Genomic DNA, 27,500 nt, shown 5'->3' on the forward strand with positions numbered 1-27,500 from the left:
CAAACTGGGTATGCAATATTATGGTGACGCCTCATTTGCATCTCATTATCACTAACAACGTTATATTTATTGTGATGCTCTTAACGGGAGAAAAAATATTGTCATTTGACAGTCCATGGTAAGGCTGAGTGATTTTAGCTTAAGTAACATTAATTCGCTAAATGAAGCTTTGTGTTCTTGGGCCTTGTGGTTGGACCTTGTGATTTAGTGGTCCTTTCTTCAGGGATTTGTTTCTAATACAAATGTATTTGGTTGTATTTGCACTTAATTTAATATATTTTTCAAGTTGTATTTTTCAATGTGTCACAACAAATTATGATGTTCATTCTTAAGTAAACAGCACTGGATAATCCATAGGGAAATGAGAGGCAGGTGTTATTTTCATATTTCTGTGTGATATTTCTAATGTACTAAATTGGTACAAATGTTGTTTCCCCTCTTTTACTGTTCATTACAGTGAAGATAGCTGACAAAACTGTTTGTGCCACTTAGTGACTCTAGCTGTCTGTTTTTTCTGTGAATATGTACTGTACAGGCATACCCCGGTTTAAGGACACTCACTTTAAGTACACTCGCGAGTAAGTACATATCGCCCAATAGGCAAACGGCAGCTCACGCATGCGCCTGTCAGCACGTCCTGAACAGCAATACCGGCTCCCTACCTGTACCGAAGCTGTGCGCAAGCGAGGAGACTATAGAGCCTGTTACAAATGCGTTATTTACATCAGTTATGCACATATATGACGATTGCAGTACAGTACATGCATCTATAAGTGGAAAAAAGGTAGTGCTTCACTTTAAGTACATTTTCGCTTTACATACATGCTCCGGTCCCATTGCGTACGTTAATGCGGGGTATGCCTGTATAGTAGTCAGGAATCTACTGTATTAAGCTGGCAATAATATTCCCCAAATATATAAAGTGAAGGTTAGGGAATCTCGTCCTTACAATCAGTTGAGGTGTTTTTTTAAGATTTGGTGGTTGTGTTTACAATAATAGAAAAGGTTCTGAAAATCTTTCATTCTCGTGGAGGCATGAGCTTTGGTTCAATAGCAATCTTACATAAGTGGCCTAAAAAGAAAACAGCCCTCATTGGTTGAACGTGCCGGTGGGGGCGTGGCCACGCTTCCGTCGCAAACTTTGAGGTCAAATTTCCCTGCCTGCCTGAAAACCCCTGCCGCAGAGGAAAGGTGCGCGACAGGGTACTAACTAGGACCGGCCTGACTGGGGAGCGGAGGTTGAACACACAGCGCACACCGAGGCCGAGGCGTGCACAGTAGCAGTCACTGGGACCTCAGCCTTAAATTGAATTAAGTGCTTAAGATGATATAATATTAATTATAGCGCTGCATATCAAACTGCCAGTACAGGTGTGAGAGCTTGCTTTGCAAATATTTGATTGAAAATAGGATTTCATCCATATCTAATTGTCTTTCAATCTGGTGGAATTTTTTTTTTATATATATATATATATATATATATATATATATATATATATAAATAGCAAATGGAAATATTACTGTATGCTCATTTGCATGTCTTAGACAGGTCTGCAACCCCGTCTTTCACCATTATTACCCAGCATACAGCACTTCCACTGCAGCAAGGGATTCTGGGAAATGAGATGCAAATGAGCACATAGTGCCAACTTTTGCTTCAAAACCATTTTTAACATGGTTCCCTATTGGCTTAAGCTTGCTGCATGGTCACAGCTTTGAGCACAGCCAGGGTTAAGATGCATAGCCAGTAAACCCACCCACAGACAGCCGTTTCGACCTTGATGTGTCTCATCAGTGTGGGGTTGGTTATACCGGCTAGGCAAAAATGAAGCAATGAGGATGGGATTTACCATACTTAGTTAAGTTATGGTGGGTAAAAAACCCACATAACTTAACTAAGTATATATATATATATATATATATATATATATATATATATATATATATATATATATATATATTTTTTTTTTTTTCCCCTAAAAGAAAATCACTACTGTGGTGAAATTATTACATTTGACTTAAGAGTTATGTGAGTACAGAGGTTGACAATAGACATGCTGGTCAGATATTATCTTCTTTATCAAAGCTGCTCTGAAAAGTTAATATTACCCAACGAAAAAAAATGTCTGTAAAAAATAAAAGTACAGAATCTACAGAAACTATAATACAGTTCAACTGCAGAGTTTTCCTTTTTTATTAATTTTCCAAAGTCTATGAAATAGCAACAGTTCTTTTCATCTATTGTAATGGTTCATCATTCATGAATGAAAGATATGATAAAGAAGTAGCCGTCTTGTTGGGACTGATAAAGAATGTTTCAATTAAACCTGCTTTATAATCAGGTATGATAGCTTCTGAAACTCTCCTTGGTTAACCCCAGTCAGACTAGATTTTTGGAATTACCTGGTAATTTGTAAATATGAGAATAAAGGTAAATAATCTGTACAAATATAGCATGGAAATGATTCCTCGGGCTCAAAGAAGAGTGATGTAAGCTTAAGGGTATAATGTGTTGGCCAGAAAAAGTATGCAATAGGGATTTTACGCAAGAAAAGAGAGTGACAATGATCCACGGTTTCAAAATAAATAATTTACAGATATGGACTATGTTACAAAGTATGCCTCAGGCACCCATTACAGCACACGGTATCAGGAGAAAAGACAATCATTATTACATCTCTACATAACAAGCCCCCACAATATCCCTAGAGAATTTCTACAACAAATTCGTAAACAAACAAATGTGACTGCATCTGTAGATCTTATTTGTATGTCTTTAGCTTTTTTGAAGTAACACTGGAGTTGGTTTTAGCAGTCGTAAAAATACTTTTAAATTGAAGAAGCATGATTTTAAAAGTTTGCATACAGTATCTCACATGCCTTTAAATTCAGTATGGAAGTTAAATTTGTAATGTTCATTTCAGCATTAGGCTGCGTCCATGATAATTTCAGCAGTGCGGAGGCACGCACAGGCTGAGGGAAAGCTGGTGCTTTCCTTGGCCATGGTACGCGCGCCGTCCGTGGGCGTGTCTAGGGGCGTTCCACTGACGTCACGGAGCTGGTTCACCCTCATCGGGCGAACCGCTCACGTGACCAGCCTGTCGCACCAAGAAATCAGTTTCAACTGATTTCTTGCGCAACACTCGCCCCCTCCCGTGCGCACGCGCCCGCACGCTGCATAGACGCAAACACTGCCTTTAGGCAGTCTGTTTGCTCAGCGTGCGTCCGCGCGGTCTGCCATACCATGGACGCAGCCTTAGATACACTTTCTCAAATACTCTAATATTGGAGAGGGCACAGCACTTTCACTATGAGCTTCAATGATTAGTACCAGATTTTGTTTGGTTCTTGCAATGTTAATATTGAATGTAGCTTTTGCCTCATTTTAAAAACTTTTTATTTTGGCAAGGGCACATGGGTAGCAGCAAAGGGAATTCCAATGTGAGAGGGCCCTAATTGGTACTAGCACAGTTGAATGAATAACCTCAAAAGTCTACAGTATACTGTAATACATACTGTTTACATTCCCTAATTAACATATCACATGTTTCTTGGGAAAATAATAAGTTCTGTACAGTGGTAATGCCACTGTCTTTGAAATCAATAAACCAGGATTTAATTTCAGTGTCAACTCATTGCATTCAGGCACACAATATATAGTTTGTAAAATCTAGGTGGTAGGGACAAATCTGTAAAGATGGGCGGACTGGTCCAAATCCCCTTCCCAGATTTTTCCGGTCTTTTTATTCAAAATCCAATCCGCACGTTAAAATCCGATTTTGGATAGTATGAATTTTAATCCGCATGGATTATTTAAAATCCATCCATAAGGCTCAGTGTCTCAGATTTTAAATAATCAGATGCTAGATTTCACGTTTCATTTAAAATCCAGTCCACAGATCGTGTTAATATTCGGATTGTAAAATAAAAAGACAATAGATTAATCCGCTGCCAAAAATGTGAATTCTTCTTATTATTAATTATTAAATATGAATATACTGCCATATAATACATTTACTAGACACAGAATCAGACAGGAGTCAGCCAAGTCACTCACAGGTTAATGATGACACAAAGTTTAATTAAGTAAATAATGTTTAAATGTTTGAGCTCTACTACCACAGCAGCAGCATCAGCCCCCTAACCAACCAATACTTGTACCTATGTGGTAACTCTAGTAATGGAATATGGCACTAGGGTAGTCGCTGCTGCTGCTGCTGCTGCTGTCCTACTGCATACTGTTAAACTAGCTGCATGGCAGGGAAAGCAAGAGATAAACTAAATGTGAATACTTTTAACCCCGTCCTTGCAAATAATTGACAGTAGTAAATGTTCTTGAATATTATGATTATTTAAGATAACTATTTATAAACTGCTACATATATATATATAAAGTAATATACTACAAACAGAAAAAAACTACTGTACAGGAGCCCAGAGGCCCAGGGTCCACACCACAATAACAAGGGTCACTTACTACTAGAGTGCTACATAACGCAAACTCCAGTCAGTCACAGTTTCATGCCTGGTTAATGGTTCAGATACAAGTTTTAGTTAAAAAAAAAACAGCAAAGGCTGTTTAAAGCGCACAAATTGTGTATAGCAATAAAATATGTGAAGTATACTCTGTGCAGAATCACTACTTGACCCAAAAATAGTGCAGTATGATCCTACCACTATAATTAGAAACCCCAATGTGCAAAGTGATAAAAAGTGTAATGCACCAACAGTGTATGGGAAAATACAAACTTCCCAATGGGAATCTGAGGAACAGGAAAGACAAAGAAAGCGCAGGACCTCTCAAAATGTAGTGTACCATGTGCCCCCCAACCTCACTTAGGGACCAGTGTATGGGAGTGGGCGCATTACCACGGTTGTATGGTGCTCTACCTGTAGGTTTGCAGGAGGTCTGAGTTGTCTGCCAGATGGTAAAGAGATAGGAACAGTACGGGCTCGTACAGGTCTCTGGGTTCTTCATGGTGGTGTCAGCGCCTCCAGCAGTGATGGATCCCACGGAGTCAGCCCCCATCACTACACAATAACCTCCCTCCTGCCCAGGAACTGATACCAGAGGCAGAGGTATCTTGAAGGGTACTTTATTGCAGGGCATTCTGCATCAGCGCAGCATATATCACACTCCACTTGCCCCAGGCAAAAATTCAAATTTGTAAGCTTTAATAGTACAGCAGCAACAGCCTAACCAACCCACAGCTTAACCCTGTAACGCAATGGCTGCAGCTTGCACCATTATTTATACTCCTCGGCTCCTCCTCCCCTATTATAATTCACTTTGTCTGATTCGGATTACTAATCCGACTGATAGATTTTCAGTGCCAGAAAAAATGGCTGATTTTACTTTTTGGAGACTGATCTGCGGCTGCAAGGAACTGGCCAATCCGTGTCAGATTCAAATTTGAAGAAACAATTTACAAACAGTATCTCTACTAATCAGCACTGGGTACTCTTCAATGCAACATAATACAAACAAATAATATGTATTATTATGTAGCACCCATGGGCTATACTAAAGCTACAGTATTCCTAGTGTCCTGGTTCCTACAGGGAGTTAAGGGGTTAAATCCCTAACAGTTACAGCTAATTCCATGTAATTTATTTCAAGTAACTATTTCCATGTGTAGCCATGTCTCTTGGCTACTAATCTGCTCTACCTAACACATAAACCCTGGTACCAGCGCAGGCAGTGTTAGGGTTAAATCTATACCCTCGCTGCTGCTGCAGTAAACACCACCCTTGCGTGACAGGGGGGGGGGGTAAGACCTATTTGCTGCCCTATCAGGGGCTCAGACCTAAGACCCTCCCCTGGGTAGAAAAAAGGGACTGCAGATCCAAATTTTGTGGTTGTTGGAAGTGTAGAGCCGGGGCTCTGGCCACCTTCCTTCCCCTTCCGTAAGGTAGTGGGATACTACCCCTTACTCCACTAGGGAATAGGGGAGCAAAGGATAGACCTTTGGGACCTCAAGCCCTGGGTGTTGAGTCCAGGGACCCTAAGAAGAGTGTACCTGTTGTATGCTGTGTATGGATGTACAAGAATAAAGATCAGTTGCTGTTTTTATACTCCTACCTGTGACTGCAGTTTATCAGGGGGAGTGTGAGAGGGATTTCATGCAGGAACTGCTCCCAGATCTGCTGGGGCCTTCTGGAAATGGAGGTGCTGCAGCAAGAAAGAGCTGAGAATATCTGAAAGCCTGTCCTGTCTTCCCCACTACCGGCGGACACTCAGTAATCCTGTAAGCCTCACAGGTACAACACTGCGAGACTACAGGTAACAGTGACATCTCCCAGAGAGTGGGGGAACACCTGTTACATATGTGACATATTTTGTGTGTAAGTTAAGTCAGGTACCTAGCCACGCCCTGTTTTTGGAAGTTGCCAAAAGAGTCACCCGAGAGTGGATGGCCCTGTATGAAAATAAGACCATCCTTAATCTGCTCAGTAACTGAGGAAGGGGGAAAATGTTATAAAAGGCACGGTTTAGCAATCCATCCTCAGATCACAGAAGGAATAAGAGGAGGGGCTCTCCAGGTTCTCCAGGCCCTCGAAACCTGTGAAAGGGGAACAGCTTTATTTGTTTTCAGAGTTAGGGTAAGTAACAGGAGCCCATGGCCGTGGCGGGGTTTTGGTGCCTGCCAGGCATCGAGAGTCCAGGAGGTATATAGATACCGGGTATAATGGCGCCCTCATTGGGGCTGGTGGAACAATTAAGCTTGTCCTTTTAAGGGCCAGTGGGAGTCACGAGCTACGGCGACACCGTTGGGCTCTGTACTATGGTTGGGCTGCCTGTCAGGGGTTAAAGAAGAGTTTTGGTAAACAAACTCTGGTTTAAAATTAAATAATGCAGTGGCCTTGTTTTTCTGCAAATACTGTGTTTGTCGTTCTTTGGTGGGGGGAATGTGGGCACTTGGCTCACCAAGGCTTTTAGAGGAAGCTGAGCTACTTGTAAAACTCATGGTGGAGTGAACCGAGTGCAGATGTCTTATAACATGCTGAAAACTAGTCCTGTTGTTACTCTGAAGATATGTGCCTTTTTGTGGAATACTGTGTGAGCATCCCAAAGAAGAATCATTTATATGTACCCAGTTAAATAAAGTTCATAATAGTTCCTGGTGCCCTCTATCTTTATTTCACTCATTAACAGCACCCTGAGAACAAGGCAAACAGCTGAGCATCTATTACACACACTTAGGACTATTTTGGTTTGACCCTTTTCATTGGCCGGGGGGATAGACGTGTTACAATTATGTGATATGATATTAATACAACAAATTATGAAATGTTTGCATGCCTTTCACACTAGTATATTAAATTGCAAATGGGAATATGTAACCACTTCTTATTTTAACGCCATTTTAAAATTGGTTATTACGATACTGTAACACGTTGTGTACAAAAAATATTTTAACTTTGCATATATTCGTGCATTTTGATTTGTCCTACATGAGAGCCAGTATAACATTTCTATATAGAATGATATACAACAAGGATGATTATTTGGACTATAGTAGTCAATCAAACAAAGCACAACATATAAATGAAGATCAACCAAGTTTTATTTTGTTCCTGCTTATTCTGCACTGCAACCTTTCTGCACTGCCCTAGTTAACTTTTGTTTATAAGACCTACAAAGCTATCTTAACCTATTAAGATTAAATAAATATAATTCTGGCATACCACAATGGTATACTATCCACATTTCTATCTTCTATAATCATTAAAATATTGTCTGTACACTACAGATGGCAACATTTGTTCACACTTCATATATCACCCATATGGTTAACATAATGTAGCAGTTGAATCCTTTGGCAGATGCAGACAGGAGAGGCTGGCAGTATCCCAAATAATATGTGATTGTTTCAGGTTCTCTAAACCTTCTACAATTATGCCAAATGTAAGAAACTTGCATGCATTTAATCTGAAGGTGATGAGGTTAGCTTTGAACAAGCTTCTGAAGCTTCCTAAAGAAGAAAAAGCAAAGTTTGGTTACAATTTGCCAAATGAAAGAATAATCTATCTGAGGGGAAATTGATGGAATGCTTGTTTTGGATACAGGAGTCCAATTAGCTGTGTTTGATATAACATTATGTTTCATATTCCTGTAGGCTATGTACTGTACATTAATAGATTTTTATGAAGCACATTATGACAACAATGATAGATTTTCACTTTATTGTTAGCATTTATCTTTTTTATTCTCTTTCGGCATCACCCTCAACATTCACCCACCTCAAAATAAAATACCTACATTCCTAATATTATACAGTATCTACTATCTAACACCCCACTGACTTCATTCTTAAATCCGGGCCAAAATCCACAATTCTGTCAGTGACTTAACAAGTCATTAACTGAATGCATCATTAAGTTCTAACGGTATCTTCAAAGCGTACTAAACTAAATGCTGTTTTCAGAAGCATAATTGTACACTCTTTACTTCCTCTCTCTCTCCCTCCTCTTAAACCCATACTTCAGGGTCTGGAGAGAGCTAACACCACCCTTAGGTAAGATAAGCATAACACGAGTCATGGTCAGCTAACACGAGGCAGTGCTTACAGTAGGTAACATGCTGTTATGCTAATGCGAGCACTGAGCTGTGTGACGGAATTGCAGTGTGGGTTAAATAATAGTTTGGATTAAATGTGTTATAGCCATAAGGAAAATGGTGTATTACCATTGTAACACCCCTATTCCCCCCCCACTAAGGGAGATTTGATGGTACTTGTGTATTCTCGTGGAATGGTGCTCAACTGTAGGCTCACAGAAGCGTTGAGTCTCTGCGTTGGTATGGGGAGAGCAACAGGACAGATTTTCAGGATGGTGCAGCTCCTCCATCCTGCAGGGCTTTGCTAGAGGCAGGGATTCATCCCCACAAGAAACTTTGTAGTAAATGTAGCCACAGACCCGGAACGATACAACAGGATTTATTGGTGAACCAGCTCATACAATCCTTCAGCCTTCTCATGCAAGAGAGGTGCAGTCACATAGATACTTACAGTACCTATCCCTCACAGCTTGCATGCCTTCTTCCCTTGACAAGGCCCCCAGGAGCTTGAGGCCCCATGGCTAGTCTTTACCCCCTTACCCCCCAATGGGGCAAGGAAGAATCCTGCCTACTCCCTAATGAGCAGGCTACACTGGAACACTCCTACTACATTTGGAAGGAGACAACTTTTATACCAGGGGAGGGGGGGGGGTTCCACCCCTTCTGTAAGCTCCGGTAACTGGGCAGCACTTCTCCAGTGAGCCCACTCTCTCTGGCACATGCTCCATGATCCAATAAACTATTTTTTGGGGGACAAGAGTCGGATATTCGTACTTATTTTTCTCTAGCAGTTGCCCCACATTTTTTTTTCTGACCTGCATTCTTGTGTTCATCGGAGGCATGCCAGGGAAATGGAAGCCCAAATAATCAACTCCAGCTGCGTCATTGCATGTCCAAAGATGGTTGCTAGCAGCAAATGGAGAAGTGACACCGGAGAACCCAGGTTCCACATCTTACTCTCCTCATAGTGTCTGGGTAGGTGTTTCTCTGGAATCTTATATCATATTATACGTCTCTCACATCGATATAGAAATCACATTGGAGTTTGAAAGGAACCCAACTCGTCCTTTCATTGGAGCACAAGAAAGCATTTTTCTTGTTATTTTATAAGTAACCTTGCAACGCAAGGAAGTAATCTGGCTCAGTACCTTGAATGCCTTCTAGCACCGGAACAGGTCTTACGGAATAGTAAAGCTTAATATGGGCTTGAATGTGCTCTGAGCAATACTTATCTGCCACAATTTCTATGTTTTTTTTAAGTTTTTGAATATAGATCATTATGTGCTAATGAATAAATTAATTTGATTAAAAAAGTAATCTAGGACCTATATGCATTTATATTCACAATTTCACTAATTATTATTCAATTTATTTTTAAGGCATGCTAAGAAAGAAGTTATGGTTTTAGTCACGTTTTTATTCTCTGCATATAAATTTATTTTTGCACTCGTCTATTTTAAGCAAGCTGCATACATTCTGTTTGCTAATGGATAAAGGAGAAGGTGAATTTGTATTACTGAACCATCTGTTGTGTGGTAACGCAGGGTTTCCTCATATTTCTTCATTTTCATTGTCCTATCAATCAGACTAACAGACAGGCCATACTTTTTTCTATTGTACTATCCAAAAGTGATCTACAGAATTTTACAAATGCATAAATCTTTTTTCAGTATAATTTTCATATCTTAAGCTTAATACTTCTCTATCAACATTGTAATCCTCTTTAGATGCATAGATATTATGGGGATAATAAGTATATTAAAAAGAAGAGCTAGGAAACGTGTATTTGTTATTTCCTAATACTAATGGTAGAAAGAACAGATAGAAAAAAATCAAATGCAACGGCATGCTCTAAAATGATTGACAATTTAATTTAAATGTTTCCTGGTGATGAGCTGGTGAGATATGATTACACGATTGTAGCTATTATAGTAGTATTACAGTATGTGCTGAGTGTACATTTGTTATATTTTTCTATTAAAAAATCTAATGTACGATTTAAGTTGTTACTTTTTGCATGGACTTTCATGTATTCCATTATATCTTGGTATGCCATTATGTTTACTACTGTACTGTGTTCTTGTCTACAATCATGCAATTTCATATATTTGTAGGGCCATAAAAGAATTTTAAAAGTGGTCCTTATGTTTCTCTCGGTTTTGTAATTTTTATCCTATGTATTAGTTCTCTGTCTAGTAATTTGTCTTCAAAGAAAATGCTGATTTTAAAGTTAATGGATTTTTTTTAAGGATAATAAATTAAAACCTCTTGGAATACCTTGAAAATTGTTAGAAAATGGCAAATGAAATAGTGAACAATACATAGAATTATATTTATATAAGTAGCTTATTCGTTTAACCTCAAGGAGCTCAATATAATATAGCTTTATTTCAACTTGGAAGTGATTTATTTTTTTCACTCAAAAGAATTCCTCAGTCCAAGATATTTTGTTATTCAATTTTTATTCCAGTAATTAAACTTTTAATATTACTTTTAAATGCAAAATAGTGAAAAACATCATACACGCATTTGTCCAAGCTTCTAAAAGAAACAATAACATATTTTAATCTATGAGATAGATTTATATTTGTTTTAATTATTTAATACTTTATATTATTCATTAAAGTGGGATAGATTACACAGGGGGGACGTGAAATTATCTGGGGGTGGGAGGCACATTCCCGAAAGCATTTAAATTAAATGTCGGGGCGCAAGGCCTCTGTAAGTCCCTTACCTGGTCTCCGGCAGCTTCTGGTGACATGTTGCCATGACAGCGCGGTGTCACATACATCATGACGTCAGAAAACGCTGGTGAACAGGTAAGTGGGGGATGGGGGGGGGGCACCAGCAGGGGGGGAGAGCAAACTAAAAAGTTTGCACACCCCTGGATTACACTGATGTTTTGCTATACCCTATATGTGAAACATGCCAGCAAAAATGGACCAGGCTGCATAACAACATATCATTTGCCATTTCTTGTAATGTAAGGCTTTATTCCCTTTTCATTTACTACTGTGATAACACATATAATGATCACAGGTTTGGCAACACCAGCCCTACAACATCTACTGTTATGTGCAATAATGTAAAGGAGAGAGATAAAAGAAAGACAGTGTATAATCTATGTCAATAAGTATTCTTTATAAAGAAAGACAGACCATTGCAATGTTTTCCTAAGAGTAACAATGATGCCAGTTTATTTCAAAAGTACACTATCCATACATAACATATTGTAAAATCCCTGAGCGCATATTATTATGCAGAAAGCATTGTTTGGCATTTAAATAATGTATCTACCTGGAGGTAAAATCTGTCATGCTTAGTATAACTATTCCTCCGTAATTCTCTCAAGTGAAATGTATCTTTTTCTCCTAGGTGATAGTTGTCAGTTACTTTAATAGAAATGTCGGGATGACCTTTTATTTCAAATGCTTTAAAAAGTTTTCAAAGTTTTTATTTTCATTTGATTTCAGCGTGAAACTTTTTTGATTACCTTTGGCCGTAAGTATTTATTAATGACTTTTGAAATCATTTATGTCTCATTACAGAGGTAATTGAACTAAGACTTCCAGAAGATCAAATGTTAAGTGTGACATCAGTAACAGTTGGACAAAGTGTAGTCCTAACCTGTGCAATCCAAGGAAACCTAAGACCTCCTATCATTTGGATGCGTAACAATGTGATTCTAAACAACCTGGATTTAGAAGACATCAGCGTAAGTTACAAACCACTTTTTATTGTATATGACCCAGTGTATCTTTCCATTTAACATTATTATTTTTTTTATTATTATTATTATGTTGTGTGAACATAAATATAATTAATGGAGCAGCTTTTTAATAAAAGTAGTAAGGACTAATGGTGAAGGAATTCAAGAACAAAGCACACTAGAGTATATACAGTATATCTTCATACTATATAATGTGGAACCTGTTTACCTAATAAATATAAAAAGTATATGTCTGGGGGAAAATTCTCCCTATTCAGACTAAAACAGGAAGTGTTCAAGTGCATTCCCCAACAACCTAACCACATGATAGAAAACTACCAAAAAAAACTTGTAAAAAGAATAGAAAACTTTTTTCTCCGCTTACAAAGATGCACCATATAAAAATTTGCAATTGCAAACCCCTATTGCAAAGTAGCAACCCTATTCCCACCAAGATCGACTATAAGAAAGCCCCTGCCAATAAAAACATTGTACCTGAAAACTAAGGATCTGTCCAAACTGTGTATGTTTAAAGTCTATGCTTGTCACTTGCTCTTAAGGCACAATCCCATGTCTAGTAATTGATGATCTTCCATAAGAAAACACTTTACAGCTCATAAAAATGAATTATCTCAGTAAATATGGGCCCAATATTATATACAGTAGTTCACATTTGTAATATGTTCTTTTGATCTCTGAACTCAACTAGAGATATGTATGAAGCATTGGAAATTGAGAAATTTGGAGTACTGCTCCAACACACACATGCAGTAAATTAGACCATTTGGGTTCTTTGGCTCAGAGGTACTAAGCTGCGTTTTGCCATTTAACATTGTATTAATTGCAGTTAATTCTGTAAAGAAAACCTATTGGTGTTAGCTATGATTTATCACCAAGTGGATACCTACAATAAGAGTCCGTTCAAATAATTTGTATCTACTTTGTAATACTGTATAATAAACCCTTAGTAGTCCAAGGGTCCAGCTAGTGATGGGCAACCCAGAGTATAAACTATACAACAGACACTTAAGCATACAGTACTACCCTTTTCACATATTAGTACCACATTATCTGAACATTCGTTAGTGTATAATACTAGCTGTTTGTGTGTAGTGGACATGTACCTGTATTAAACACTTCATATGAACATGTGATCAACCTGTCCCATTTTGTAACATTCCCTTAATTTGATCACTCTGCATACTCTGAACTTCAGGCTACTTTGTATAATTTTGCACCTTGGATTTACAGTGTTATCTATGTTTCAATACTTTCAGTTAAGTTGGACTTTTATGTTTTATACATCTACTTTCAGGATTTTAAAATGTTTCTATATTTTAATATTGTGTTGCAACCTTATCTGTTGTTTTGTAAGAGGGAAGCTTTTCTATGTTTAGGATGGTTAATGTTGACAATATTAGGCTATTGACAAAAGCTGCTATATTATACTGAATTGTGAGGGATTGACCTTCAGGGTAGGGTCACTGAGGAGTCCACACACCATGTACTTTCAGATAAAGAGTCCTTTATTTCACGTACTGGAAAAACAGGGTAACATATACCGTTGAATCAAATGTAAATAATCAAACAAACAGCATAGATGCACAACAGCATTGTACTGTATGTTTTTATCTTTGGTGCTGGGTGAGAGTCCCAGCTGTTCCCAGACAATCCCTCTGGGAATTGAAGCCCTGCATCCTATCAGGTTTCTGAACCTTGGTTCTGGAGCTCAGTGTGAGTACCAGCTGTTCCCAGGCAATCCTTCTAGAACTGAAGCCCTGCTTCCTAGCAGACCTCTGAACAATGAGACAGGAAGTCTGCCTTGTTCTATAGAACTTTAGATCCAATAAAGAGTTCATTGGAACCTCCAAGCTGATCTTATTTATTTTATTTATAAAATGTTTTACTGGGAAGTAAGCAAAAATGGAAGGTTTTGTTACTAGGAAGTAATACATTGAGAGTTACCTCTCGTTTTCAAGTACAGTAGGTCCTGGGCATAGAGTTAAGACAAATAATACATGGTACAAATACTGTTACATAAGTGGACAGGGTATACGTTCTATACAAGACATTGCATGCACAGTTAAAGATAATATAGGCATAGGTAACAGTTACAGACCAGATTAAAATGTGAGACCGCTTTAGTTTAGAAGAAAAAAAATAAACTGGTGGTGGCTGTGAGAGTCTCAGTTTTGGTCTGAAAGGTAGAGTCTGGTCTCCTATGCCTGGAACAGTGAGGATGTTAACCTCTTCACTCCCTCACAGGCATATACAGTAACAAATGGTCTGATTTTTTTTTCTTTAAACCTCACTTATTTGGCTATTGATCCACATTTCGTTATATTTATAAAATTAGTAGTTGAGATTTCCCTGTATTGTGTGCCAACTATTTTTGCTTTGATTAAAAAGTTAAACTCCTATAATGTTATTGTCCTGAAATAGAATTGTTTATTTCTCTATATTTTCCTGTTCTCAGGCTGCCAGCCCTCCCCAACTAAAGTTACATGTTTTTCCCTGCGCTGAAGCAGCCAGAGCTGTGTATATTGCAACATAGTTGTTACAAGTAATCCTCTTTTTGGCAACCTCCCAATGCTCATATCTGAGATTGGTTTAGTCTTCTCCCCCTGCTTTATCTGCATATTGCTATGCCCCTGTGCCTGATCCTGTCTGACAGGAAAGTATGCTCCTTTCTTTCCAACAAGCAGCCAAAGTGAGTAGACACTTCTTCCACTGCTACCTCAGAAATGGAAATCCTTTTTACCTTCCCCTCAGAGAAGCACTTCCCATAGCAGAACACCTTCCTCTCATAGGTTTATCTCCTGACAAGAGAAATCTGCTAGCACAATCCACCTAGAGAACTTTTATATTTCTGTTAACTACCCCCAATAAAGTTAAAGAAAACAGAAGGACTTTGTGTGCTTTAAAAGGGGATGAGTTAAGCTACATGGACTTACTCACATGCTACATATGAGCCTGCGTCCAGAAGAGTTATAATCTTTCTATCTGAGCATGTCCTGCTCTTTGTTTATTTGTTTGTATTAAAAATAAGGAAATTCTTAGTTTTTCTTCCTATGTGGTAACCTTTAGACTGCACTGGGCTCTGGGGAGAGCTTAATTTTAACCTCCCAAAAATTTAATATTTCAAGCATGTATCTCCTGACCAGAGTAACAGATTTAAAAAAAAATAAAAACAGCACTGGAAAGAACTTGAAGATATCCAAGTATGGAAGTGATAAAAAAAAAAGTCAATGTGTACTGATGTTTTAAAAAAGTGTCTTTTTTGTGTTATTTTTCCATAACCTTGAAAAAAAAAGCTATGATGTAGGGTGAAATTTACACGGGGTGTGGTCATATATACAGTAAATGTGTCTTCTTTTTTTTTCTATGTCTTCTTTCATATTTTGCCGCACATGAAATATCAGTAATTGGAAGGAGAATAAAAACATAATGAACACATTCTACATCCCCAGGTTGCTGCAGAGGATGATATTTTCAAATTAAAAGAGGAGATCTGCACTGTATACAAATATATAGTGTAAATCTCAAGAACTTGGGAATGGGACCAACGATTCAAAATATCCCAGAAAGCATCTTAATGATTTAGAGGACTACCTTATGTGACTCTCTATGTGGCACTGACACTAATGATGGAGCTTACATCCATGGATAGAGCACTCTGCTCAGTGGGGCCCCATCTGAAAGATCCCAGTAGGAGAATGTGATTGTTAACCTGCACTATTTCACATCAAAAGAACAGGTCATCTCTGGCTGCAGAAACAACAATAACCTAGAATTCAACTGCCCTTTCATACACATATTAAATAAACTAGCAATGGCCAAGAATATAAAAGGAAACAATTATGCCCCATCACCAGTAGGGGCATAGAGTGGTCCAGGAGAGGATTGGGCCATAACTAGACCCCAATTGAACAAGAGGTAAATTAAAGACTCATCAGTATATTCCAACAATACCCGCCCTCCCTGATGGTAGCAAGCAGTCTTCCTGATTGACAGAATAGGTGTAACAGGCTGTCCCCTTCCTTCACTACTATGACTCGAGTTTGGGCACTGTGCTTTTTTTTAAACACCCACTAACAGCAGATGGGAGAAATGACAGGATGAGGAATGCGGATCAGGTGAGCCAGGCCTGGAAAAACACATCTGTGTATCTCCCTTGTCGGGGCTTGAGTGAAGCAGAGTATACCTTTCCAATGAACTTGCCTGGTGTTCCTTTGGGTGGGATACCATTCATCTCTCCATCTTGAGAGAGATGGGCTTGAGAATGTGGAAGAGTGAGTGGGAGGTGTCATTACTAATTCACTATAAAGACCATAGTTATGTTTAGAAGAAAGTTTCAGTTAACTGGAGCAGTTTCAATGTTACTGTTGACAAGGGTTGGGAATTCTTCCTCTCCTCTAAATGTTATTAGACTACTGTACTTCAGCTGTTGCTCTGGGTTTGAATGTTCAATAGAAATGTTCAATAGAAAACAAGCATTTGTCAAAAAATCCATTGACTGTCACTAAAGGGCACAGATTAATACATTATCAGTCAATGGGCAATCACAAACATAAAAAGAAATACAATAAAAAAGACCTGAAAAAAGACATTTACATAAATTAAATATTTTATTTACCTTTAGAAGTCATCACCTGCAATCCATCTCCATCAATCTTGAAGATCAGGAACAGGTAACAAAATTCTTCTTTCTTCTCTATCTTCATCTGTCATTATTTTCTTCTTTTATTCTATCTTCTATCTTCATCTGTCAATCCAAAATCCCATGTTAAATTCAAAGGGATGTTGCCACATCGACATATTCCGCTAAAATGAGACGTACAGGCCTTTTATAAGGCCTGTGATTTTACTTTTTAGGGTCAGATGGTACAGCTCCAATCCGATCGGATGCTGTATCATGGCCCACCTCCATCCCTTAAAGTGATGTCACATCCTTTTGAACTAATGTGGCCTAACACATGGTACAACAACCAATGGGATTGTCTTCAATCCCATTATCTGTAATACCATGTGATATAGCCATGTGATTTTACGGATGTGACGTACCTCCCTTGGGGATGACATCACATCCTTAAAATACAATTTGGATTGGAGCTAAACCATCTGACCCTAAAATGTGACGTCACAGGCCCTATATAAGGCCTGTACGTCTCATTTTAGCGGAAGAAGTCGACGTGGCAACATCCGTTTGGATTTAACATGGGGTTTTGGATTGACAGATGAAGATAGAAGATAGCATAAAAGAAAATAATGACAGATGAAGATAGAAGGTGAAAGAAGATTAAAGAAAGAAGATTTTTGTTACCTGTTCCTGATCTTCAAGGTGGATGGAGATGGATTGCCGGTGATGACGTCGCAGGTCGAGAGCTTCCAGATACACTGGGAGTCGGAGGTTAAGACTTCTAAAGGTAAGTAAAATATTGAATGTATGTAAATGTCTTTTTTCAGTTTTTGTATTGTATTTATTTATTTTTATGTTTTGATTGCCTATTGACTGATAATGTATTAATCTGTGGTATGGTACAGATAAATACAGTGACAGCCAATGCATTTTTTGGCAAATGCTTGTTTTATATTTTGCTGTTTTTTTCGATTTCTGTTTATTGTTTGGATTACATTGTTTTGAGTTTGGATGGCTTGTTTTAGTGCATTTTAGGATTTCTTTGTGTTTTAAATTAATTATTTGTTTTGTTGGCTACTGATTTAAATTAATTCATTGATTTACAAAGGGAGATCCAGAAGCAGGAAAAAAACAGAGCACAGCAATTCCAAAGAATCTGGGACTTAGGCAAGATATACAGTTAAAAATAAACTAGTATAGTATACCACCATGATGTCTGCCAAGCAATACAAGTTATTTTTTAACTGCATATCTGGCCTAAGCCCCAGATTTTTTGGGACTGCTGTGCTCCGTTTTCTTCCTGCTTCTGGATCTCCCTTTGTTTATCTATTGACTGGATACACGCTTCAAAGGACATTAACAACCAGAAATGTGAGTACTTCAAATCTTATATATGAAGAGGAACTTACAGTATATGCTCTAGGGGGATTTGCCTATTCATAGGATTGTTTGAGACACATTTGTTTTTCACACATGATTCTGCTGCTTCTTTAATTACTCCATAGAAGGCATTTCCTTAACCCTTCAATGAGCCCTGCAATCTGGTTTACCTTTTAACTCACTGGTTATGTGTCCACTGTCCAATTAGAGTTTTATCACATATGTGTATGCAAGAAATCTACCTTAACTCCGATGCACAGATTCTGTGAGATTCACTTCTCTATTTGCGTTGGCTAAATCATTGATTTGTTGGCTATTGATTTTATTTCTTTAATTGATTGGTTGGATAGATGTTTATTTATTTTTATTCTTATGTTTTGGAATAACATAATTTGAATTATTGTGCTGTTTTAGTGATAGATTAATGTAATTTATGTGTAGTTGAGGCTTTTTAGTTCTTTAAATGTTGGGGTGTTTAGGTGCTTTTGTATTTCTTTGATTATTGTGTATTTTTGGCCTGAATTATTTTTTATTAGGTTAACCATTGAGTGATATAGTGGCTTATCATGCCTATAATATATCGGTATGATATAACACTGTGCCAATCAATGGGTACAGGATGGGTATAGTTGTCCCGGGGTGGGTGGTTAGGCCTCCAGGGTGGGTGGCGGGGGAGGGTGGTTAACCCCTTAATTACTATAGTTATTAACCCGCTAAGGTGATTAAGGGGTTAGGGGCCATTCAATTGTATTTTTCTTATATTCTTGCTGGCATCGGAGGACATTAGCCAGCAATATGCTGATGAGGACGCACTTCATGATGGCAGGGGTAAGTTGAACATTTTATTTACTTTATTTATGCTGACTGCCTAATGTTTGATTTTATAATGTGCAAATGCACTATTATCCATATGTGGATAATAGTAGTTTTACCCATTACTGTACTGTATGTGTTTGGGGGGGTTGTTGGGGGTAGAGGAGGTGGGTAGTACGGTTGTTTTGTTTATTTTTGTTTCTTGAGGATAGAGGGATTGGGTGAAAAGTGTAGTAGGCCCAAGGATGGATGTTTAGGCCTTCTGGGGGCGGGGGGTGGAGGTTGTATAGCGGGACTAGTTAACCCCTTCATTACCATAACAGTTCCCACCACTATGGTAGTAAAGGGGTTAACTCCTCCTGCAACATTTCAGGCAGGCCTACCCACCCACCCTGGGACTACTACCACCCTTCATCCACCCCCTCTGCCCCAAGAAACAGGCTATTGATGTTTAACCCCTTCATGAAGCTGTATTAATATATATTTTATTACTAGTGTTTATGAGCAGGGGGACTTTGGAGCAGAACCACGTTGATTTGACTTGGGACCCCCTGCTTCCCGAGATACAGGCCCCGTTATGGGGTTCCGGTATCTCCTATGCATTTAAATTCCACTTTCACAATACGCGAGACATTTAAATGCATAGGTGATACCGACACCCCATAATGGGGTTGTATCTCGGGAAGCAGAGGGTCCACGACCTGAAATCAATGTGGTTCTGCTCTGGAGACCCCCTGCTCATCTACACTAGTTTTAAAATTTATATTAAAATATTTTGTTTGCTGGCGATATATGCGCAGGGAGAGGCGTCTCTCTCTGTGCAGCTCTCTCCGCTGTCCCTTGACAAGTACGGCTGGTCTTCAGGAGTCTGGCTTCTCTTCTGACCAGGGAACCCTGTCTCCCGATTGTCTAAGGGTGGGTTACTGCCTGGAGAAGCTGATAGAGCCGCGAGAGAACATTACTCCAAAAAGAGGAGCATGCGGGCCACTAAGACTCATGTTCCTTCTACAGACTGGAAGGACTGGTCTTACAGGAATATGATGCTGACAGATGACAATGTTATTGTATGTATGTCTTTATTTATATAGCGCCATAAATTTACATAGCGCTTCACAGTAGTAATACATATCATATAAATAACAAATAATATAAATAACAGATTATGGGAATAAGTGCTTCAGACATAAAAGTAACATTAAGGAAGAGGAGTCCCTGCTTTGAGGAGCTTACAATCTAATTGGTAGGTAGGGAGAACGTACAAAGACAGTAGGAGGGAATTCTAGTAAGTGCGTTTGCAGGGGGTCAAGCTTTATGTATCATGTGTCCATGATTATCCAGAGCTATTCATATGCTTCTTTAAGCACATGTGTCTTAAGGTGGGTCTTAAAGGTGGATAGAGAGGGTGCTAGTTGGGTTTTGAGGGAAGGGCATTCCAGAGATGTGGGGCAGAAAGTGAGAAAGGTTTAAGGTGGGATAGAGCTTTAGATACAAAGGGGGTAGAAAGAAGACATCCTTGAGAAGAACGCAAGAGTCGGGATGGTGCATAGTGCGAAATTAGGGCTGAGATGTAAGGAGGGGCAGAAGAATGTAAAGCTTTAAAAGTGAGGAGGAGAATTGAGTGTGAGATACGGGATTTGATCGGAAGCCAGGAGAGGGATTTCAGAAGGGGAGATGTGGAGACAGATTTAGGAAAGAGTAGAGTGATTCTGGCAGCAGCGTTTAGGATAGATTGTAGGGGAGACAGGTGAGAGGCAGGAAGGCCGGACAGCAGGAGGTTGCAGTAATCGAGACGTGAGAGAATGAGGGCCTGAGTCAGAGTTTTAGCAGTCGAGTAACAGAGGAAAGGGCGTATCTTTGTGATATTGTGGAGGAAAAAGCGACAAGTTTTAGAAACGTTTTGAATATGAGAGGAGAATGAGAGAGATGAATCAAGTGTAACCCCTAGGCAGCGTGCTTGGGCTACTAGGTGAATGATCGTATTTCCAATAGCAATGTGGAAGGAGGTAGTATGGCCAGGTTTGGGAGGAAGTATAAGGAGCTCTGTTTTTGCCATGTTAAGTTTCAGTCGGCAGATGGCCATCCAGGATGATATTCCTGAGAGGCATTCAGAAACTTTGGTCTGTATAGCAGGTGTAAGGTCAGGGGTTGAAAGGTAAATTTGTGTGTCGTCATCATAGAGGTGATATTTAAACCCAAAAGATGTGATTAGGTCACCTAGAGAGAGTGTGTAAAGAGAAAAGAGAAGGGGTCCAGGACAGAGCCCTGGGGTACCCCCACAGAGAGATCAATAGAGGAGGAGGAGGTGTTAGCAAAAGAGACACAAAGTACGATGGGAGCGGTAAGAGGAGATCCAGGATAAAGCTTTATTCCGAATACCAAGAGTATGGAGAATGTGAAGGAGAAGAGGGTGGTCCACGGTGTCGAATGCTGCAGAGAGGTCGAGTAATATGAGCAGAGTGTAATGACCTCTGTCTTTGGCAGCATGGAGGTCGTCAGTTATTTTAGTGAGGGCTGTTTCAGTAGAGTGAGCAGTGCGGAAGCCAGATTGTAGAGGGTCTAGAAGAGAATAGGTGTTGAGAAAGTGTAGCAATCGAGAGAATACAAGACATTCAAGGAGTTTGGAGGCAAAAGGCAGGAGAGAGACAGGTCGATAGTTAGAAGGACAGGTAGGGTCAAGCTTGCTGTTTTTGAGTAATGGTATCACGATTGCATGCTTGAAGGAGGATGGAAAGGTACCAGAGTAGAGGGAAGAGTTAAAGATCTGTGTGAGCATAGGGATTATAGAAGGAGCAAGAGGTTTTAGGAGATGGGAGGGAATGGGATCAAGAGGGCAAGTGGTAGAGGGCGAAGAGGAGATCAGCAGTGACACATCCTCCGAGATAGCGGAAAAAGAGTCAAGAAGGCAGGAGGAGAGTTGGGAAGCAGTGTAGGATGGGAGGAGGCAACAGATGGGATGTTCTGACGTATGGATTCCACCTTTTCCTTAAAAAAGTCAGCAAAGTCCTGAGGTCAGATGGAGGAAGAAGAGGAGGCAACTGAGGGTGGTCTGAGTAAAGAGTCAAAGACAGAAAAGAGTCGGCGTGGGTTAGACTTGTGTGTGTTGATTAGTGATGAAAAGAAGGTTTGTTTAGCCTGAGAGAGTGCAGAGTTGAAACAGGACAGCATAAATTTGTAGTGAATGAAGTCTGCGAGCGTATGAGATTTCCTCCGGAGGCGTTCAGAGGAACGAGTGGAGGAACGCAGCATGCGTGTGTGGGAGTTTAGCCAGGTTCTGGGGTTAGAAGGGCGAGGACATCAGAGAGAAAGCGGGGCATGCAGATCAAGAGAGGAAGATAAGGCAGAGTTGTAGTTCCTGGCCAGGTTGTCAGGGTCTGAAGCAGAACTGAGAGAGGAGAGGGAGGAGCGTAAAGTGGAATCAAGAGCTGGTAGGTTAATAGAGCGCAGGTTTCTGCAAAAATGAGGGCGAGATGGAGATGGAGATGGAGAGAAGCGAGAGAGAGAAAAATTAGTTGAGGTGATGGTCAGAGAGAGGAAATGGAGAAATCGGAGAGAGAGAAGTTTTTAGTGAAAACCAGGTCTAGGTAGTGTCCTTCCTTGTGGGTGCTGGCTTCAGTCCACTGCTGATGACAATGTTATTGCTGATGATGTAGATATTTGCAGTGTAAATAGTCGGTTCAGTCATTATGCAATGTCTGTTACGTCCGATATTTCACATCCACCGACACTACCTTACATACAGGGTTGGCTGTAACAAAGACTGCTAGTCCATATCCATGGTGGCAGTTTGGGTTTCAGGGATATGTACCCTTTATGGACCGCACAAGGTTGTTACTCGAAACCGAGTGCATGATTGGTGGGCGGTAAGAGTGTTTAGTCCTGACGCAGTTGCACAAGAAATGAGAAGAGTAGAAGCAGACATTCTAGCAGGTCTTATAAAGCCTACAGGTAATGTTGCTGCCACTTATGTACCCTCGATGCAAGAACCCTTGTAATGGGTATTGCCAGGTAAAACTGAAGGTCGTCATCTCAACAAGATTAGTCGAGCTGAACGGCATATATTGCAGAAATATCGAAGTCTCATGGGTTTGAGTATCCATATGTCCCTGAGTATCCATATGTCCCTGAACCGATAATAAGAGAAATTGACGCCAACAGGGAACAATGGCTAGTGGAAGCTGTTAAAACTTACGTACTAGAACACAACATGAGTACCTTTCATAATATACATGAGAGAATAGCATATCCCGTACAAGTTTGAAGGTTGGGCGTTCATTGTATTTGGACAGAGTGGAGTACATCTCGGAAAGAAATCCAAAAAAGGTATTCTCTATTACAGTCACTGACAAGTCAGGCATGCTAGTGTGAAAGCCTGATCCTGAGCACTATTACTGAAGTGTAACGACTCAGGAGATTTCCTTCCTCTCCTTGTCCCTCTCTCCCATCTCCTGTTACCCTTTCTACTCCTTCCCACTCCTCTCCTTCACCTTCTACCTCTCTCCCGCATACCCACGCGCTCCTTTAGCCCCTGCTTTGATCCTCCCCGCTCCCTCTCCCCCGTGGTAGCTCCTTTTACCTTCCCCTGTGGTGCCATCCGTCCCGTTGCCTCCTCCTTGCGTGGTGCCCACGGCATGGCGTTCCGTGCACTTGGTGACACATCCGGTGTGTGCATCCCCTTAGCCCACGGAGGACGCGCGTGCATGCTCCTCTCTGCCTTTGCTGGTCATCGCACGGGCACAGGCGTCGCGTGCGTTCCCCTCCTCTTGGCTCTATCCCCCTCCTGCGGTCTTCCCCTGCTCCGTGCGGGCCGCACCTGTGTTGCAACCTGTGCACGCGCATCCCCAGCTTACAGGGGGCGAGCGCACAGACTCTTCTTATCAGGTTCCCCCTGTCTCCTCCTCCCAAGCTGTACAGGCCATTCCCCTGACTGCCCCTTCTGTCTCCTCCTCTTCTCTCCCTCACCTATCTCTAGCTTCTCCCACTTCTCTCTCTACTCCTCCCCTCTCTGTCATTGGTGCACCTTCCTTTATAATCCCTGTCTGTCCACCTCTTCCTCGCTCTGCATAGTTCCTGTTTCCCTGTGTGTACCTGACCTATGCTGTGCTCCCTCTGTGCTCCTGTGGTTTCCTGCTCCTGTGTTACTTTGGATCTCCCTGGCTTTGACCCCTGCTTACCCTGGACTACTCTGCTCTCTGGTATCCCTTTGAACCCTGCTACACGTACGACTTCGCTGACCTCTGGCTTCCTAGGACCTGGCTTGCCCTCTGACGACTCTACCCTCTGGATCCCTGAACATTGACAAACGGACACGACTATTCTCACGGACATCCCCCAAGCGTTGCAAGTATACACTAACAACTCTTCCAACAGGCCCAGCAACGCTTTACTACACTCCAGGCTTGCTCCCACTGCTGTGGGTGTGTGGTACCATACCGTTCCCACCTCAGTACTGGGGTCTAGCTTGGTCTGTGGGCATACAGGCGTTACATGAAGGAAGGGTTCTCCATGTTGGAGGAACCTATGTTAAAATTACAGCCATTTTATGTGTTAGTGAATACATGACGTGCTGTTTGTCCCATTGGAAATCATGCATAGTAATGGGTGATCATGTGAAAAGTTATTGTTTTGTTCTGGTTTCATCAGAGATGGTACCTGAAAATTTAGGACCCAAGCGGGGTCGTTGGGAATCCACCAGAGGGAGAGTGTAGCGGGTACCCACTGGCTACTATTCTACCCAATGGGCTGGCAGTAAACTCTGGTATTTACAGGCTTGCCAGTAGTTGGTATGGGGTTTTCCCCTTTACCTTTGGTACTACACTTGAGTGACAGCAGGGGGTGATACATCCTGTTGTAGCTGGGACAACGGGGTGCCTGCCTTCTGGCTGTACTTTAGGGCAGGACCATCCTAAATTTGGAGGTTGTTCCTTTCCTCTGAGGAAAGCAGGTCACATGTCCGGGAGCCCGAGATTGGGGCCTACTCATGTGCTCTTCCCTGCAAGGAGGACTGAGTATGATTAAACCTCTGCCTCCGCTAGGGAGGTGGGGAAGAGTTAAGATGACTGCAGGTGCCCTTGACATGTAGTGACGGTCCATGGACCATCTCCAGTGAAAGCTGAGAGGAAGGAGACTGTATCCGGCAGAAGACTGCGGAGTAGCTGTGTTACTGCAAAGTGTTTAGTAATAAACCGTTCCTGTTTGCAATATACCTGGTGTGTGTGATCTACCTGGGGGGAGAGTACAAGTTCTATCATGGGAGATCATCTCCATACATTCCTGGAGCCTACGGCAGATAGAGGTGCTGCACTGCTAAGTATTATCTGGGGTATGGACCCCAGAATCCTGATCATGTGTCCCAAAGTCATCGCGGATGACTCAGCCCTCTTGTTACCAGCAGGTATGCACCACATACACCCTGTAATGGCTCCTATCTGCGATTGGGATGGGGGGAAACACTGTTAATAAGAAAACTAGGAGCGGCTGGATACTTTGTTGAACCTTTTGGAGTCAGATCTCAGATGATAAGTGCTGCATGTGTTAGGGGTGAGGAGCTTATTCAGATAAGCAGGTAGTTTGCCCAGAAAGTTTTTGAAGGCAAGAAAAGAGAGATGAACTTTGCGCCTAGACTTAAGTCACAACCAATCTAGTTCCTTGAGCATTTCGCAATGATGTGTGTTGTAATTGCCTTGGAGGACCAAGCGTCATATTGAGTTGTAGAGGGTTTCAAGTTTGCCAAGGTGAGTCTATAATTGGCATAATTTCCTATATAGTACACCTAGTTTGGCATACTTTTTCAATGTCATGGTATCAATGTGCAACCCAAACGTTAAATGGGAAAAACCATATGCCCAAATATTTTAAACTAGTAACAGGGGCTAGTATAGTATTAGAGTTGGTTCTGATCTGTAGCTCTTTCATTGGAAGATTTAGAAAATTAGGCTTGGTCCAAAATACCATTGTTAGTCTTGTCCGTGTTTAGAAACAGTTTGTTCAATTGAAATCCAATTTTCAAGTCTCATAAAGTCAGATTGAAGTACGTGTCCAAGGTCAGAGAGGTTAGGGCTGTGTGCATATAAGACTGTGTCATCCACATACATGTGTATTGAGGCTCCCTTACAAGCTGTAGGAAGATCATTAATGAACACTGAGAAGAGTAGGGGCCCCAGAACAGAGCCTTGCAGCACACTCAGGTGATATCCAAGGGGTTGGAGTTAGTACCCGAGATAGACATATGTAGGGATCTACCTGATAGGTAAGAATGAAACCAGTTTAAAGCATGCTTCCCTATTCGAGAGCACTGGAATTTGTTTAGCAAGATAACATGATCAACAGTATCAAAAGCCTTTGCAAAATCTAGGAATATTGCACCAGTAAGTTATTCCAGTTCCATTCCACACTGGATCTCATTGCAAACTTTTAAGAGGGTAGTTACCGTGAAGTGTTTGGGGCAAAAGCCAGATTGGAATTGGTTAGGGAAATTTGTCTTGGTACCGGGGTTTTCCGTAAAGCCGCCCAACCGATAAGCTGCCCATGGGCGCTTATTTTAGGTGGGCGGCTATATGGGGTTAAATCTAATAAATTGCAGAGATAATCCTCTAGTTTCTATATATAAGTGGGCACCATTGTAATTCCTAATGGCTTTTCTTGAAGCCCATTCCCACATCAAAAATGGTGGTCCTGTCCTTCAGAATTGTGCTTCTATTTGGTGCATGGGAAGGTGGTCTTGGTATCCATAAGCAGTAGAACAGTGGCACAAGTCCATGTAACAGTGCAACTAAATCCACAACAATGTAATCACAACAGTAAACATTATTAAAAAAAAGTATGTATTTAAATATTTAAGAAAAAAGCTTCTTCATATATTTCAAAAGAGCTAAACCAAAATTGCAAACTTCCATAATTAGCTTGCCAGAGTTGCGTTTCCTTAAATGATTGAATCAGTGTTTATTGTGTAAATTTTTTACATTTTGTAGCAGTCCTGTAAGGTATTAATATATTGTGTGCACCACATATGACATATGGCATGTGCTGTGATCGACTGAAACAATGCGTCCGAGACCACCGGGATACAGTGGAATCAAGGAGCACGTCTCCCACTGAGACACAGCAGCCTCACTGAGACATTGAGAATAAAATAGAGAAACAAATCGCAACAGTCACTATAATGTTGATTGAAGAGAAGGTACTCCCATGTCCCTCATAGCTGGAAGTGGTACTGTACAATGCGTGCTCTCTGCTGACGAGAGGCAAACAGGATGAAACAGCAGGTAAATGGTGGTGCACCAGAAAAAAGGAGGAAAAAGGATCACTGCAGGCAGACTGGAAACAGAAGGACAGGAATTTAGAAAAATAAAAAGGCTTTATTTAAACACAAACTTGTCTAAAAACAAAAACATCCAAAACTG

At 40.6% G+C, this 27,500-nt stretch overlaps 1 protein-coding gene across 3 annotated transcripts in view; it reads left to right on the forward strand.

Moving 5' to 3' along the window:
* The window catches only part of FSTL5 (follistatin like 5), an 816,421-nt gene that overhangs the window by 497,597 nt on the left and 291,324 nt on the right, over positions 1-27,500 (forward strand). For all 3 annotated transcript variants that reach the window (XM_075612304.1, XM_075612322.1, XM_075612313.1), the window contains one exon: positions 12,109-12,275. In XM_075612304.1, the coding sequence (XP_075468419.1) occupies positions 12,109-12,275 (167 nt within the window). The remainder of the gene's footprint in view (positions 1-12,108; positions 12,276-27,500) is intronic.

This window comes from Ascaphus truei, chromosome 1 (genome assembly GCF_040206685.1).
Source record: "Ascaphus truei isolate aAscTru1 chromosome 1, aAscTru1.hap1, whole genome shotgun sequence".
NCBI classification, from domain to species: domain Eukaryota; kingdom Metazoa; phylum Chordata; class Amphibia; order Anura; family Ascaphidae; genus Ascaphus; species Ascaphus truei.